At 40.4% G+C, this 15099-nt stretch overlaps 2 protein-coding genes across 2 annotated transcripts in view; one reads left to right on the top strand and one right to left on the bottom strand.

Moving 5' to 3' along the window:
• The window catches only part of DHX29 (DExH-box helicase 29), a 62142-nt gene extending 61706 nt beyond the window's left edge, over positions 1-436 (bottom strand). The window contains exon 1 of the mRNA XM_004380468.2: positions 97-436. Coding sequence (XP_004380525.1) covers positions 97-277 — 181 coding nt within the window. The 5' untranslated portion in view covers positions 278-436. The remainder of the gene's footprint in view (positions 1-96) is intronic.
• A 103-nt stretch (positions 437-539) lies between these two features.
• MTREX (Mtr4 exosome RNA helicase) overlaps positions 540-15099 on the top strand; it is a 131328-nt gene continuing 116768 nt past the window's right edge. Inside the window, exons 1-3 of the mRNA XM_023734962.1 lie at positions 540-845; positions 11786-11920; positions 14005-14071. Of these exons, the coding sequence (XP_023590730.1) occupies positions 718-845; positions 11786-11920; positions 14005-14071 (330 nt within the window). The 5' untranslated portion in view covers positions 540-717. The remainder of the gene's footprint in view (positions 846-11785; positions 11921-14004; positions 14072-15099) is intronic.

The following is a 15099-nucleotide window of genomic DNA, read 5'->3' on the forward strand; positions in this document are numbered from 1 at the left end:
CGAGACGGCGAATCCGCCTATGATAGAAGGCTCCTCCCTCAGGACCAGCAGCAGGGTGTCAGGACAGAAAGCCCGGGACTTGGCGACCGCTCGTACCTTGCTTGACTCGGGACTCCTTGGTGCTGACAACGGCGGAGGGGGGCGGCCTGGCCACAGGTTTCTTATTTTGAGCCTCCACAGCAGCTCCGGCCTCAGCAGATTTCGCTCTGGAAGCAGACACGGCGGCCCGGACGGCCGCGGCCCCTGGCGCCTTGTGTTTCTTGTTCTTGCCGCCCATATTCCAACTGTGGCAGAAGATCCTTCCCGGCTCAGGCCCAGGCCGACAGTTCTTCACATACCTCTGCGCCCGCGGGGCCACCCGGAACCTTCCATCCGGGCTTCTCAGACCTAGCGGAGCCGCTGCTTCGCAATTGGTCCGATCCACCAAGGCTCCGCCCTCCCCTCCCCTTACCGCCCCCCAGGTGCCTGCGGCATGCGAAGTGTCGGGCGCCCTGTGCCGCACACCGCGCTCCCTATTTAGGCCTTCTAGCTGACTATCTACTAGTGGCAGGAAAGGTCTGAAAAGAGAAGGTAATCGGGCAAAAATTCCCGGCGGCCTTGTGACTCGAATACGTTTGACTCTCACGGGCCACTATTGAGCCCTCACTGCACGTCACTGTCGGTGCGGTCGCGGGGCATAGTGGGTAAGAGGGAGATTCGTTCTCACTGCTCCAAAAGATGGCGGACGCTTTCGGGGACGAACTTTTCAGCGTGTTCGAGGACGACTCGACCACTGCAGCCGGAACCAAAAAAGACAAGGAGAAGGGGAAATGGAAAGGGCCCCCAGGGTCTTCAGAAAAGGCCGGGTAAGGTTCCTATGAGTTGGAATCGACTGGAGGGCAACGGGCTTGGTTTGGTTTTGCTTTGAGGAGGACGTACAACATGTATTTCTGTTCTTTTGGGTGCTGACTCTCTTACGAAGAGCACGAGGACGTGGGATGTACATTGAGTGGCATCAGGAACGGAAAGGGGGTTTGAGAAAAAAGGTTGGGGAGGGAGGAAGGGAGGAAGAAAGTCTGTTGGTTTGGGAAAAGCGGGTTATTGACGTTCCCCGGTGTCCGCAGGCCACGTGAGCTCTTGCTGCATTTGTCGTACGCTTACTTTGGTGACTCCACCCGTCTTTCCGGTGTGGTCTTGGGACAGGTAAGATTGTCTTTGGTTCTGTACCCCCAGCACCAGCCCAGTGCCTGACACATCGTCTTTAATAAAACAAAAATTAAAGGACCCTGGTGGTGCAGTGGTTAAGAGCTCGGCCGCTTACCGAAGAGTCAGCAGTTTAAATCCACCAGCCGCCCCTTGGAAACCCTGTGGGGCGGTTCTCCGCTGGCCTGTAGGATCGCTATGAGTTGGAATCGACTCGACGGCAACGGGATTTAGTTTGGTTTTGGAGTGGAAAGGGCAGATAGCAGCAAGAGGGAAAGATTTCCAAGGTGTAGTTTTCTCGTCCATAAAATGGAGGTAGTAGTGCTTACCACTAGACTTGATGTGAGGGTTAAATGAGATACAGCATATGAAGCGCTTAGCATGCTTAGCACCTAACGAACTGAAATAAATGCTAGCTATCACTGAGTTTAAGAAAAAAAAAATTAAATTGCTGGAGTGTGAACATACGTCAAGATTGATGTGTATAACACAGAAGTATATGACGTGCTGTTTATAGGAGCACAAGGAAAAGATAAGACTTGAATTAGTTAAAATAAGATGGTTCATTTTTAATCAACAAAAATTTACTCTTGGCATTGGGGAAGATACCCAGTAGATGTTTGAATTAAATTAGGCATGATTTTGCTCTCAAGGAATTTTCAGTCTAGGTAGATAGTTTAGGAGATAAAACAGGTTAGTAGGTAATGGAGATAAAATGAGTGGTATATACAGTTAAGTGCTATAATAGTTCAGGAAAGAGAGAGCTTATCTATTGGTGATGTTCAGGGAGACTTACATGGAGGAGGATATTCCCAGTTGAGGAAATGAGACATCACTGGTGCCAAAATTTTGTAGGGGCACATACGGGGCCAGATGGAATGTTTGTTTAGGAGACTACAAGAGGTGAGGCTGATAATATAAGTTGATTTTAGATTATGAGGGCCTAGACTATCATGCAGAGGTGTTTTGATTTCATTTTGAAAGCCCTGGTGAACAAGGATTTTTGTGGTTTTTAACTCTCCCGTCCCCAACTTGGTGATTGGATAAGTAGAGTGATAGTTTAGTAAAATTAATTTGGTAGTGGTTGACAGAGTATATTGGAAGATGATAGATACTGATGGTAACAAGGTATATTAGGAAAGTATTTTGGTTATCTAGCTATATGATGAAAAGAACCTCAACTTAGGAGGTGGCAGAAGGAAGGAAAGATACAAATACGGTGTAAAGGAAAAAAAATGACAGGCCTTAATTAAGGGAAACAGTGGAAAAGGGATCAAAAAAGACAGAATTTGGATTTTAGGGAGAAAAATTGGGAAATTCAGAGGAGATTTTGATCTGGAGATAAAATTTGGTTTGAGACAAAGTGAGGTGATGGTAGTACATCTTTATGGTAATAAATGTGCATCAGGCAATCTTTTTGTAGACTTGGAGAGAAACCAGAACTGGAGGTATATATTTGGAAGTCATTTGAGTCGGTACTGGTTGAGAAGGAGATCTCTTTGGGAACGTATAATGAGAGCACACTTAACACAGAACTTCAGGAGAATATGCATAAGCTAGCAAACAAGGCTGAAAGAGAGATTAGAGGGATAGCAGAAAGATTAGAAGTGTGAAATGTCACAAAACTAAGAGTAGAGGTCTCAGGGAACATCAAGCTGAATTGGCATAACACAGTTTATAAAGACAATGTTCTACATTCTACCTTGGTGAGTAGCATCTGGGGTGTTAAAAGCCTGTGAGCAGCCATCTAAGATACTCCACTGGTCTCACCCCTTTGGAAGCAAGGAAGAATGAAGAGAATAGGATACAAGGAAAAGATTACTCCGAAGGACTAATGGACCACAGCTACCACGGCCTCCACCAGACTGAGTCCAGTTTAGCTAGATGGTGCCCGGTACCACTACTGACTGCTCTGGCTGGGATCACAACAGAGGGTCCTGGACAGAGCTGGAGAAGGATGTAGAACAAAATTCTAACTCACAAAAAAAGACCAGATTTACTGGCCTGACAGAGACTGGAAAAACCCTGAGAGTATGGCCCCTGGACACCCTTTTAGCCCAGTGGTGAAGTCACTCCCGAGGTTCACCTTTCAGCCGGGGATTGGACAGCCTCATAAAACAGAACGGGACTAATGAGGCACAGCAGTCCAGGGACAAGGACTAGAAGGCAGGAGGGGACAAGAAAGCTGGTTGTAGGGAACCCAAGGTTGAGAACGGACAGTGTTGACATAATCATCGGGTTGTTAAGCATTGTTATAGGGGAATATGTGTATTAGTGGTTTAATGAGAAACTATTTGTTCTGTAAACCTTCATCTAGTGTACAAAAAGCATTATCTCTGTGAGATCAAACTGACAACAGCAACTCAAGAGGTTTGATGGGAAGCCTAGGGGGCAGTGAGTTGGAGGTAATGGTGATGGAATAATTTGGAAAAGGATAGTGAGAATAGCAGCACAACTGGAAGAATGTAATCGATGTCACTGAATTGTATGTGTAGAAACTTTCGAAATAGTGTAACTTTGGCTATGTATATTTTCACCAAAAAAAAAAAAAAAGCTCCTCCAAGGTCGAGAAGGGAGAGTGTTGACATGTCGTGGGGTTGTTAACCAATGTCATAAAACAATATGTGTACTGACTGTTTAACGAGAAACTATTTGTTCTGTAAACCTTCATCTAAAGTACAATTAAAAAAAAATTTAAAAAAAAGTAAGAGTAGAACAAAGTGGAAAACAGTCTTCCTCTTTCTTGAGGTGGAGGGAATGGGAGTTTTTCTGGAACTTTTCAGTGAAAATGAGAAAGGAATTATTTTATTAATAGTTACTAGAGCGTTTAAATGGGTAATTGATATTATGAGTCCCTAGGTAGTGCAAATGGTTAAGCGCTGGACAACTGACTGAAAGTTTGGCAGTTCAAATCCACCCAGATCAGAGGCGCCTTGGAAGTAAGGCCTATTGATCTGCTTCTGAAAGGTCACAGCCTTGAAAACCCTATGGAGTGCAGTTCTACTCTGCACACATGGGCTTGCCGTGAATCAGCATCGACTCAGTGGCAGCTAACTGCAACGTGATATTATGAAGACAATAATATATATAATTTCCCACTTCGGTGCATAAAACAAAACCAGAACCCAACCAGTTGTCTTCAACACAATTCTAGCTTATTGCGACCTATGTGTGTTAGAGTAGAACTGCAGGTTGATTTTTCAGAAGTAGATCACCAGGCCTTTTTCCAAGACACCTCTGGATGGACTGGAACCTCCAGCATTTCATTTAGCAACCAAGTGCATTAACTGTATGCAACACCCAGGGACTCCTGGCAGGTGATAGACTAGTTATTTTGTAGATGTTGTTCAGTTTGGGTTTGTTGGTCGATTTGTTGTACCTCAATTTGTTGCTTGGGTTTAATGGCCAAGTTTGGTGCTCTTTTTAGTGCCTTATATAGAGCATGCTGTCTTTATGAAATTCTGGAAGTAACATTTTAAGGTTTCACTAAACTAGACAAAACCTTATTCTTTAAAGGTAAGCTGGTTATCTACAATACTTTATTTCCAGCCTTTCTGGGTAACTGAGGTGTTTTATTGTGCAAGTTCTGTATATGACATAAATATGAAGGTATAGGAGAAGTAAATATTTGGAGACCTAAGAGTCTGGTGTGGAATATTAACTCTACCATGAATTTAGGTTTTAAACTTCTCAAAGGTATAGCAACTGTGATTTTTCTGTTTTATAGCCTTCACCAGCTCCAGGTAAACCAGTTGTGTCAAGTCAACTCCAATTCTTGGTGACCCCATGTGTGTCAGTGTAGAACTCCATAGGGTTTTCAATGGCTGATTTTTCTGAAGTAGATCATCAGGCCACCTCTGAGTGGACTTGAACCACCAACCTTTTGGTTAGCCTTGTCCTAACCTTTTTCAACACCCAGGGACTCCAGTTCCTAGTATGTTTTAAATAAAGGGTTTAGTAGAAGTTTACTCAGACAGAATAATAGTGTTAGAACCTGAAGCGATCTTAGCTATAGTTGTTCATCGTTTTCCTCATGAGGAAACTGAAGCCCAAGGATATTAATGGTTTGTTCAAAGGAGATTATGTTCTGTAATCACAAGAGTAGTCAACAGCATACCTTTTCCACTAAATTGAAAGTGACAGGATTTACAGATTTCAGCTTTGAATAATGAATGAACTTCATTATGGAAAGGCTGTTCAAGCATACAGATGAATCCTACTCTGTGTTACTGAGGTAGATTAATTAATTTTGTGTGTGGCCTTTCTAGCCATGGTCTTCTAACTCCTACCCAGGTGATTGTGTGATAGGGTAATCGTGGCCTACCAGGTTATTGGTCAGTTTTGCCTTAAAAGAGAGCCAATTCCAGAGGAGAAGGGAGGAGCCCACCACCACCAAGGAAGGAGAGACCAGCAGCAGACACCCGGCAGCAGGAGACGGCGTGGTCTGCTTCCCAGGCCGCAGAGAGAGAAAGCTGAGTGCCTTTGGGGCAGAGACTGAGGGCCAGGGAGAGGCTATCCTGATGGAAGAGCTGTATCCTAAGTGTTCTTGAGCCTGAATTGTAACTGGTACTTCCCTAATTGTAACTGGTACTTCCCTAATAAACCCCATAGTTGTGACCATGGTCTGTAAGTTGTGTATGACCATTGCAGTGAGTTACTGAACCCAGCAGAGAAGGAGAGAGTGCTGGAGGGATAGTTGGTGTCAGAATTAGTAAAGATGGCGGAGAGAGGAGGCTTGTCTGGCTTCCACCTCACGGGAGTCAGCCTTGCGCTGTTGATCTTCATTCTCCTTCCACCTCGTGGGGTTGGAGGAGGTCAGACATTGCCCCCAAGCTGTTTTTACAGTTACCCTCTACTTGTTTATTGAAATAAAATGTATAAAGTACACAAGTCATGGGATGAAGTTTCATAAAGTGAGCTTGCCAATGTAAACACCACTCAGGACAAGAAAAACATTACAGAAATCCCCATCTAATCCCCAAAAGTGACTACTATTTTGATAACATCATATATTTGTTGTTTTTTGTTTGTGATTATTGTGTAAATGGATGAATACATAATATGTTCTTTTTTGTGTGTATGCTTTAGGTGAAAGTTTACAGAGCAGATTAGTTTCCCATTCAATAGTTCGTACATAAAGTGTTTCATTCCACACAGTGTGTGTCAGCGCTCTCTCCATTTCTGCCCTGGTTTCCCTATTTTCTTTGGTCCTGATTATCTACCCCCTTCCTGCCTTCTTATAATTGATTGTTCTAAGGAGTGTGTTCTTCTCGGGTGTTACCGTTTTTCTTATATGCATGTCTGTAGTTTGACTGGGAGGTGGTCTCCAGGAATGACTTCATTTCCAGATCAGAAGGGTGTTTTAGGACCATAGTCTGAGGAGTTCCTCCAGTCTCTGTCAGACAAGCAAGCCTGGTCTTTTCTGTTAATTTGATTTTTTTGTTCTGTAATTTTCTCCCGCTCTGTCCAGGACCCTCTGTTGCGATCCCAATCAGAGCAGTTGGTAGTGATAGCCGGGCAACATCTGGTTCTTCTGGTCTTGTGGTCACGTAGGCTGTGGTTCATGTGGCCCATTAGTCCTTTGGACTAATTGCTCCCTTGTGTAATTGGTCTCCTTCACTCTCCTTTGCTCCGGACAGGAAGAGACCAATAGCTGTATCTTAGATGGCCGCTTAAAAGCTTTTAAGACCCAGACGCTATTCACCAAAGTAGGATGCAGAACATTGTCTTTATGTGCTATTTTGTGCTAGTTGACATAGATATCCCCCAAATCTGTGGTCCTTTGTCTTCTAGCCTAGGAAGTTTATCCTGTGAGGTGTTTGGTTATATCTAAGAAGTTTCCCTGACTTTACCCCTTGTGTGCTCCATATAAGCTGCACCTACAATCACGTATATAGAAATATCTACCACCAAACCTATATCTGCCGATGGGTGTGTTCTCTTACATCCTCCCACACCTCTTGGCGTATCTACCTACCTGTTTGTCATTTTATAAATTATTGTTAATACTATTGCTGCAGGATTGTCTAAGCTGTTGTAGTTACTGTAGTTGCTCTTTATTCTTACATACCTTTCAGTGTCCTCTCTTGCCTTGGTCATGTTGTACGGACTTCCCCCCATGTTATGTATTGCCTTTCTCTTCACCAATATTGACTCGTGTCTATCTAATTGGTAGTTTTCCTTCCTTCCCCCTTCTGTTCCTGGTAACCATCAAGAATGTTCTTTCCTTTTTTCCTATGTGTAAACCTTTGGTTGTTACTTTATAGTAGTGATCTCATACAGTTATACTTTTCTGGTTAACTTATTTCACTCAGCGTGATGTCCTCCAAATTCATCCATGTTGTGAGATGTTTTGTGGATTCGTTATGATTTATCGTTGGGTAGTATTCCATTGTGTGTATGTTGCACATTTTGTTGATTCATTTTTCTGTTGATGGGTACTTAGGTTGTTTCCGTCTTTTAGCTATTGTGAATAATGCTGCAGTGAGCATGGGTGTGCATATGTCTATTTGTGTCACAGCTCTTATTTCTTTATATACCTCGGAGTGGGATTGCTGGATCATATGGTACAGGCATACCTCAGAGATATTGCAGATTTGGTTCCAGACCAATGCAATAAAATGAATAATGCAATAAAGCAAGTCACACGACTTTTTGGTTTCCCAGTGCATATAAAAGTTATGTTTACACTATACTGTAGTCTCTTAATTGTGCAAATAGCATTATGTCTTTAAAAAAAGTACATACCTTAATTAAAAAATACCTTATTGCTAAAAAAAATGCTAACCATCATCTGCGCCTTCAGCAAGTTGTAATCTTTTTGCTGGTGGAGGGTCTTGCCTCGATGTTGATGGTTGCTGACTGATCAGGGTGGTGGTTGCTGAAGATTGGAGTGGCTGTGGCAGTTTCTTAAAATAAGACAACAGTGAAGTTTGCCGCATCAGTTGACTCTTCTTTTCATGAAAGATTTCTCTGTAGCATGCAATGCTGTTTGATAACATTTTACCCACTGTAGAACTTCTTTTAGAATTGGAGTCAGTCCTCACAAACCCTGCCACTGCTTTGTCAACTAAGTTTATGTAATATTCTAAATCCTTTGTTGTCATTTTAACAGTGTTCACAGCATCTTCACCAGGAGTAGATTCCATCTCAAGAAACCACTTTCTTTGCTCATCCGTAAGAAGCAACTCCTCATCTGTTAAAGTTTTATCATGAGATTGCAGCAATTCAGTCACATCTTCAGGCTCCACTTCTAATTCTAGTACTCTTGTGATTTCCACCACATCTGTAGTTACTTCCTCCACTAAAGTCTTGAATTCCTCAAAGTCATCCGTGAGGGTTAGAATCAACTTCTTCCAAACTCGTGTTAATGTTGATATTTTGACCTCCTCCCATGAATCATGAATGTTCTTAATGGCATCTAGAATGCTGCTATTCTGGAAATCCTTTCTAGAAGGTTTTCAATTTACTTCGCCCAGATCTGTCAGGAATCACCATCTATAGCAGCTATAGTCTTACAAAATGAAATTTTTAAATAATAAGACTTGAAAGTTGAAATTATTTCTTGATCCATGGGCTGCCTGCAAAATGGATATTGTGTTAGCAGGCATGAAAACAGCATTAATCTTGTACATCTACATCAGAGCTCTTGAGTGATCAGGTGCATTGTCAATGAGCAGTAATGTTTTGAAAGGTATCTTTTTTTTTTCTGAGCAGTACGTCTCAACAGTGAGCTTAAAAATACTCAGTAAGCCATGTTGTAAACAGATGTGATGTCATCCAGTCTTTGTTGTTGCATTTATAGAGCACGGGCAGAGTAGATTTAGCATAATTCTTAAGGGCCCTAGGATTTTCAGAATGGTAAATGAGCATTGGCTTCAACTTAAAGTCACCAGCTGCATTAGCCCCTAACAAGACAGTCAGCCTGTCCTTTGAAGCTTTGAAGCCAGGCACTGACTTCTCCTCTGTAGCTATGAAAGTCGTAGATGGCATCTTCTTCTAATATAAAGCTGTTTTCATCTACACTGAAAATCTGTTGTTTAGTGTAGCCACCTTCATCAATTATCTTAGCTACATTTTCTGAATAACTTACTGCATCTTCTACATCAGCACTTGCTGCTTCACCTTGCACTTTTATGTTATGGAGATAGCTTCTTTCCTTAAACTTCATAAACTTACCTCTGTTAGCTTCAAACTTTTCTTCTGCAGCTTCCACACCTCACTCATCCTTCACAGTATTAAAAGAGTTAGGGCCTTGCTCCGGATTAGGCTTTGGCTTAAGGGAATGTTGCGGCTGATTTGGTCTTCTACCCAGACCACTAAAACTTTCTCCATATGAGCAACAAGTCTGTTTTTAGCTTTCTTATCATTCATGTGTTCACTGGATTTCCTTCAAGAACTTTTCCTTTTTATTCACAACTTGGCTAACTGGTGCAAGAAGCCTAGCTTTTGGCCTGTCTTGGCTTTCGACATGCCTTCCTCACTAAGCTTAATCATTTCTAGCTTTTGATTTAAAGTGAGAGTTGTGTGTGACTCTTCATTTCACTTGAACACTTAGAGGCCATTGTAGGGTTATTAATTGGCCTAATTTCAGTATTGTCATGTTTCAGGGAATAGGGAGGCCCTAGGAGAGGGAGAGAGACAGGGAACGGCCGGTTGGCAGAGCAGTCAGAACACAGACAACATTTATCAATGATTAAGTTTGCTGTCTTCTATGGCTGCAGTTCATGGTGCCCCAAAACAATTACAATAGTAGCATCAAAGATCACTGATCAAAGATCACCATAACAGATACAGCAATAATGAAAAATATTGAAATATTGGGAGAATTACCAAAATGTGGCACAGAGACACGAAGTGAGCACATGCTGTTGGAAAAATGGCACCAACAGACTTGCTCATCGCAGGGTTGCCACAGACCTTCAATTTGTAAAAAACTCAATATCTGCAAAACGCAATAAAATGAAATATGCTTATATTTCTATATCTAGCTTTTTGAGGAAGTGCCATACCATTTTCCAAAGTAGTTGTATCATTTTACATTCCCACCAACAGTGTATAAGAGTTCCAATCTCCCCACAACCTCAGTAACGTTTGTTATTTTTTGTTTTTCTGATTAGTGCCAGTAATGTCAGGGTGGGATGGTAACTCACAAAATATGTTCTTTTGCAAGGCTTTGGCTCAACCTTGTGAAATTCATGACGGTAACTGTAACAGTGGTTCTCAAAGTGTGGTCAATTTTTGGTGTAGGGTTAAAGAGGAATATTCATAATTATTTGAAAAGAGTGTTAAAATACTCTTGTTCTTTTTCAATTATATGTGTGAGACTGGGTTTTCGTCATATACTTCAATCAATGTATGAACAGTGTATCACAAATTGAAAGCAGAAACAGATATGAGAATCCTATTGCCTTCGATTAAGCCAGACATTAAAGAGACTTGCAAAAATGTAAAACTATGTCCCTCTTCTCGTTAATAAAAATTTGGGGTGTGGGAGGAAGTAGTCTTATAAAAAATATTATTTATGCTAAGTGTAATGGATTTATTATTGTTTTTAAAAATTAACAAGTAAATATTTTTAACTTTTTCAATTCTAATTTCTAATACGGAAACTATCTGTAGATACAACCACAGAAATGATTCTTTAGAATCTTCAATAATTTTTAAGATTGGGAAGGGGTTCTGAGATCAAAAAGTTTACAGACTCCTTTGATATAGTCTAATTTGCGTTTCCCTGATAAGTAATGATGTTGAGACCATTTCATATACTTATTGGCCATTTGGATATCTTTTTTGTAAAGTATCTGTTAAGTCTTTTGCCCGTTTTTTAGTTGGGTTGTGTTTTTAAAGAAAATTGATTTGTAGACCCTGCCCCTGGTATTTTAGATACATATTTTATCAATTGTATGTGTTTTAAATATCTTCTTCTACTCTTTGTCTTGCCTCTTTTCTCTCTTAATGGCACTCTTTTGACATTCTTGAAATTAATGTAGTCCAGTTTATCATACTGTTAGGTTAATAGTTTTATATCCTGTTGAAGAAGTTACGAAGATAATTTTCCCCTTTTCATTTTTCTAGGGGCTTTGTGGTTTTTACACCTTTCATAATTAGATCTAAAAGCCACTTGGAATTGATTTTCGTGTATGATGAGGATAGCAGTCAGATTCAAATCCTCTATGGATATTCAGTTCACCAAACACCATCTATTGTCCCTAATTTGGCCACACACACAACAGTTTTCTCCCAAAGAGTAATGTCATGCCATTAGAGTAAGCATTAAATATTTATTGATGGTGCTCATGAAATGTTTGATGGTATTTTGATTTGCAATTTTAAAGAAAATTACATTAATGGTTATGTTAATGTGAGGTTTAAAATATTTTTAAAATGAAATTTCAAGAAAACATGAAATGTAAAAGGATTAACAATCAGTTTTATTTACTGGAGTATTCTGGACTTTAAACAGTTTTGGTTTGTAATATTCATCTATTTATATGACTTTTTTTTCTAATTGTATATATTACATATGAAAAAATATTTATGGAGTCACCGTTAAAGTAAGAACTGATAATGGAAAATTCATTCTAAACTTTTTTCTTCTCAGGAAATGTGTTGATGTTAAATTACAATCAGAGTCAACTAATAGTGGAAAAAAGAGAGATGCAGATTTCGAAAGCACAGATGAACCCATTTACGGAAAGAAGATCAGAATAGAAGAGTCAATAACTGAAGACTTAAGGTAGTATTCCCATTGTCATAAAAATTGTTATTGTTGTATGCCATTAAGTCTATTCCAACTCATAGCCACCCTGTAGGGCCGAGTAGAACTGTCCCATAGAGTTTTCAAGGCTGTAATCTTTATGTAAGGAGCCCTGGTGGTGCAGTGGCTAAAGCACTTGGCTGCTAACTGAAAGGTCAGCGGTTTGAACCTACCATCCACTCCACAGGAGAAAGACGTGGCATTCTGCTTCTGTAAAGATTTACAGCCTTGGAAACACTGTGGGACAGTTCTACTCTGTCCTACAGGGTTGCTATGTGTTGGGATCGACTCGACAGCAATGAGTTTGGTTTTTTAATCTTTAAGGAAGCAGATTTTTAATACTTTAGAATCCAGTTCAGAGAAAGAATCTTAAGGCCTGATTTTTTAAAAGAAGAGAGTGTATGTTTCCTTTATTTGTGAACTGTCCCAAGAAGAGAATCACTGGAGAAGAGTGGAATGAAAGAGTAAAATTGACTCAATGGAAGGAATCAGTAAGAAGAAACATTAGGAGAAATTAGATTTTCAGTGTCCCATGTAGCTGCAGAGAGGCTATGAATCTCAAGACGCCTGTCAGTGAGGAAGGCCCCTGGATATCTGTGACTGAAATAGTTGCTGTTCCTCCAGTTTTGAAATTGGAACTTTATAAAAGTTGGTGCTACTTTCTTAGATTTCCTTACCTCTTTCTTTTTGTGGCAATGATCTTCATGGCTTTGCTTCTTCCTTCTTCCTTCCCTTATTCTAGTTTGACACTACCATGAAAAGTATATTCTTTCTGGGATTTTTTAAAACCGGTTAGCTATTGTTACAGCTAGTAAAATTAGCTACTATAAATGGTGGTAGGTGTGTCACTGAAATATTTTTAATATGCATCATTTGCCCAAGCTGATGGAGTAGATTACAAAGCAGTATTGCTAATTCAGAATCATTGTTGCTTATTATAGTAACTTTTGGGTTTTATTTATCCCAAGTATTATTGCATATTAAATAAAAATCAGAAGTACAGTAAATAAGAATAATGAATCTAGCACAGAATTACATCTATTTTCTTTAACTTAATTACAATCATATGCCCTTTGTCAGAGTCTGAACAGAGAACCTAGATGAGCATAACATAAGATTTTAATGAGAATCATGAACACTCTTATAAATGATAGCAACCTCTAAATTAGGCTAGTTTATTTTATATTTTCCATCATGTAGCGTAAGCCCTGGTGGTGCAGTGGTTAAGAGCTCAGCTGCTAACCAAAAGACCAGCAGTTGGAATCCACCAGCCACTCCTTGCAAACCCTATGGGGCAGCTCCATTCTGTTTTTTAGGTCACTATGAGTCGGAATCTATTCAATGGCAACGAGTTTTCGTTTGGTATCATGTAATGGCTTTTATAACCAATTTTCTGTGTTGAATTAATGACAGTGCTTTGTAGAGCTACTTTTTATTCAGAATAACCATTGAAAGTAAGCTAACTTAATTCTTTGAATAACCTATTTGGCAGTACAGGCTGTCCCCGGGTTATGAACATCTGTCCGTCCAGCCCGTAGTCACTAACCAAAGCCTATTACATTAAAAATTCAAGGTACATACAATGGTTTGTAATAACAAACAGGTGCTACTTTGCAACACCATCAAAACTTTATTATTATTGTATTATGTTAAAGACATTTTAGTGTATCTTGATGTTTAGTGTATGTTTAGTGTATTCTTTATGCATAGACAGGTACGCTATATATCGTATACAAACATTAGACTAACTGATGTTAGATACGAACTGTGCCTAACTGTTCTGACCTACATACAAATTATTAGGAACGGAACTCATTTGTAATCCAACGACTGCCTGTATATTCTTCATTTGTAACAAAAGACGTTTGCTGACCATTTTGAATTCTCAGCGCACACTTGTGTAATGTGAAAAATTTTTAAATATTTTTAAGAGTGAACGTTTTTCAAATTTGAAATAATAATAATTGGGCAGTGTCATTTTCCTTAACAATACATTTGGGATGCTTATTATCTAATTATAGTAAAATAATTTATTTTTGTGTAACGTAAACAATTTTTTTAAGTTTGGCAGACCTGATGCCCAGAGTTAAGGTACAAGCAGTTGAAACTGTTGAAGGATGTACCCATGAGGTAAGCACAAACAGCATACAGTAGGTCAGTGTTATAAATGGGATTTTTCTTTCGGGTATATAATGTAATGATCAGCAAGCAGTTTGGCCTCAGGGGCTTTGGAAACATTAAGCAATTTCTGTAGGGTACACATATTCTAGTGGAAGGAGCTGGAGCTTTGTAAACAAACCTGAGCTCTAATCCAGGCCCAGCTCATTTAATAACTACAAACTCGGGTAAATTTCTTAGTCTCATTGAACTTTGGGTTTTTTGTTTTTTTTTTTTAATTTTTTCCCATATAAAAATTTATACATACATTGTTATGTGACTCTAATTGCTTTCCCCATACTGTGACAGCACACTCCTCCTTTCTACCCCTGATTCCCCATGTCCATTCAGCTAGCTCCTAAGCTTCTCTGCCTTCCCATCTCACCTCCGGACAGAAGCTGCCCACCTAGTCTCCTGTATCTACTCGAGCTAAGAGACACTCTCCTCATGAGTATCACTTTATGTCCCACAGTCCAGTCCAATCCCTGTCTAAAGAATTGGCCTCAGAAATTATTTTAGTTCTGGACTGATAGAGAATCCAGGGGCCATGCTTTCTGGGATTCCTCCAGTCTCAGTCAGACTATTAAGTCTGGTGAGTTCTGCATCCCACCTTTCTCCTGCTCCATCCGGGACTCTCTGTTGTGTTCCCTGTCAGGGCAGTCATTGGTGGTAGCTAGGCACCATCTAGTTCTTCTGGTCTCAGGCTGATGAAGTCTCCGGTTTATGTGGCCCTTGCTGTCTCTTGCGCTCCTGCTTTCCTTGTATCTTTGGTGTTCTTCATTCTCCTTTACTCCAAGTGGTTGGGACCAATTGATGCATCTTACATGGCCGCTTGCAAGCCTTTAAGACCCCAGACGCCACGCACCAAAGTAGGATGCAGAACATTTTCTTAATAAGCTTTGTTATGCCAGTTGACCTAGATGTCCCCCGAAAGCATGGTCCCTTGACCCCTACCTCTACTGCTGTGTCCCTCAGAGTGTTTGATTGTATTCAGGAAACCT

Source organism: Trichechus manatus, unplaced genomic scaffold (assembly GCF_000243295.1).
Source record: "Trichechus manatus latirostris isolate Lorelei unplaced genomic scaffold, TriManLat1.0 scaffold00074, whole genome shotgun sequence".
Classification (NCBI taxonomy): domain Eukaryota; kingdom Metazoa; phylum Chordata; class Mammalia; order Sirenia; family Trichechidae; genus Trichechus; species Trichechus manatus.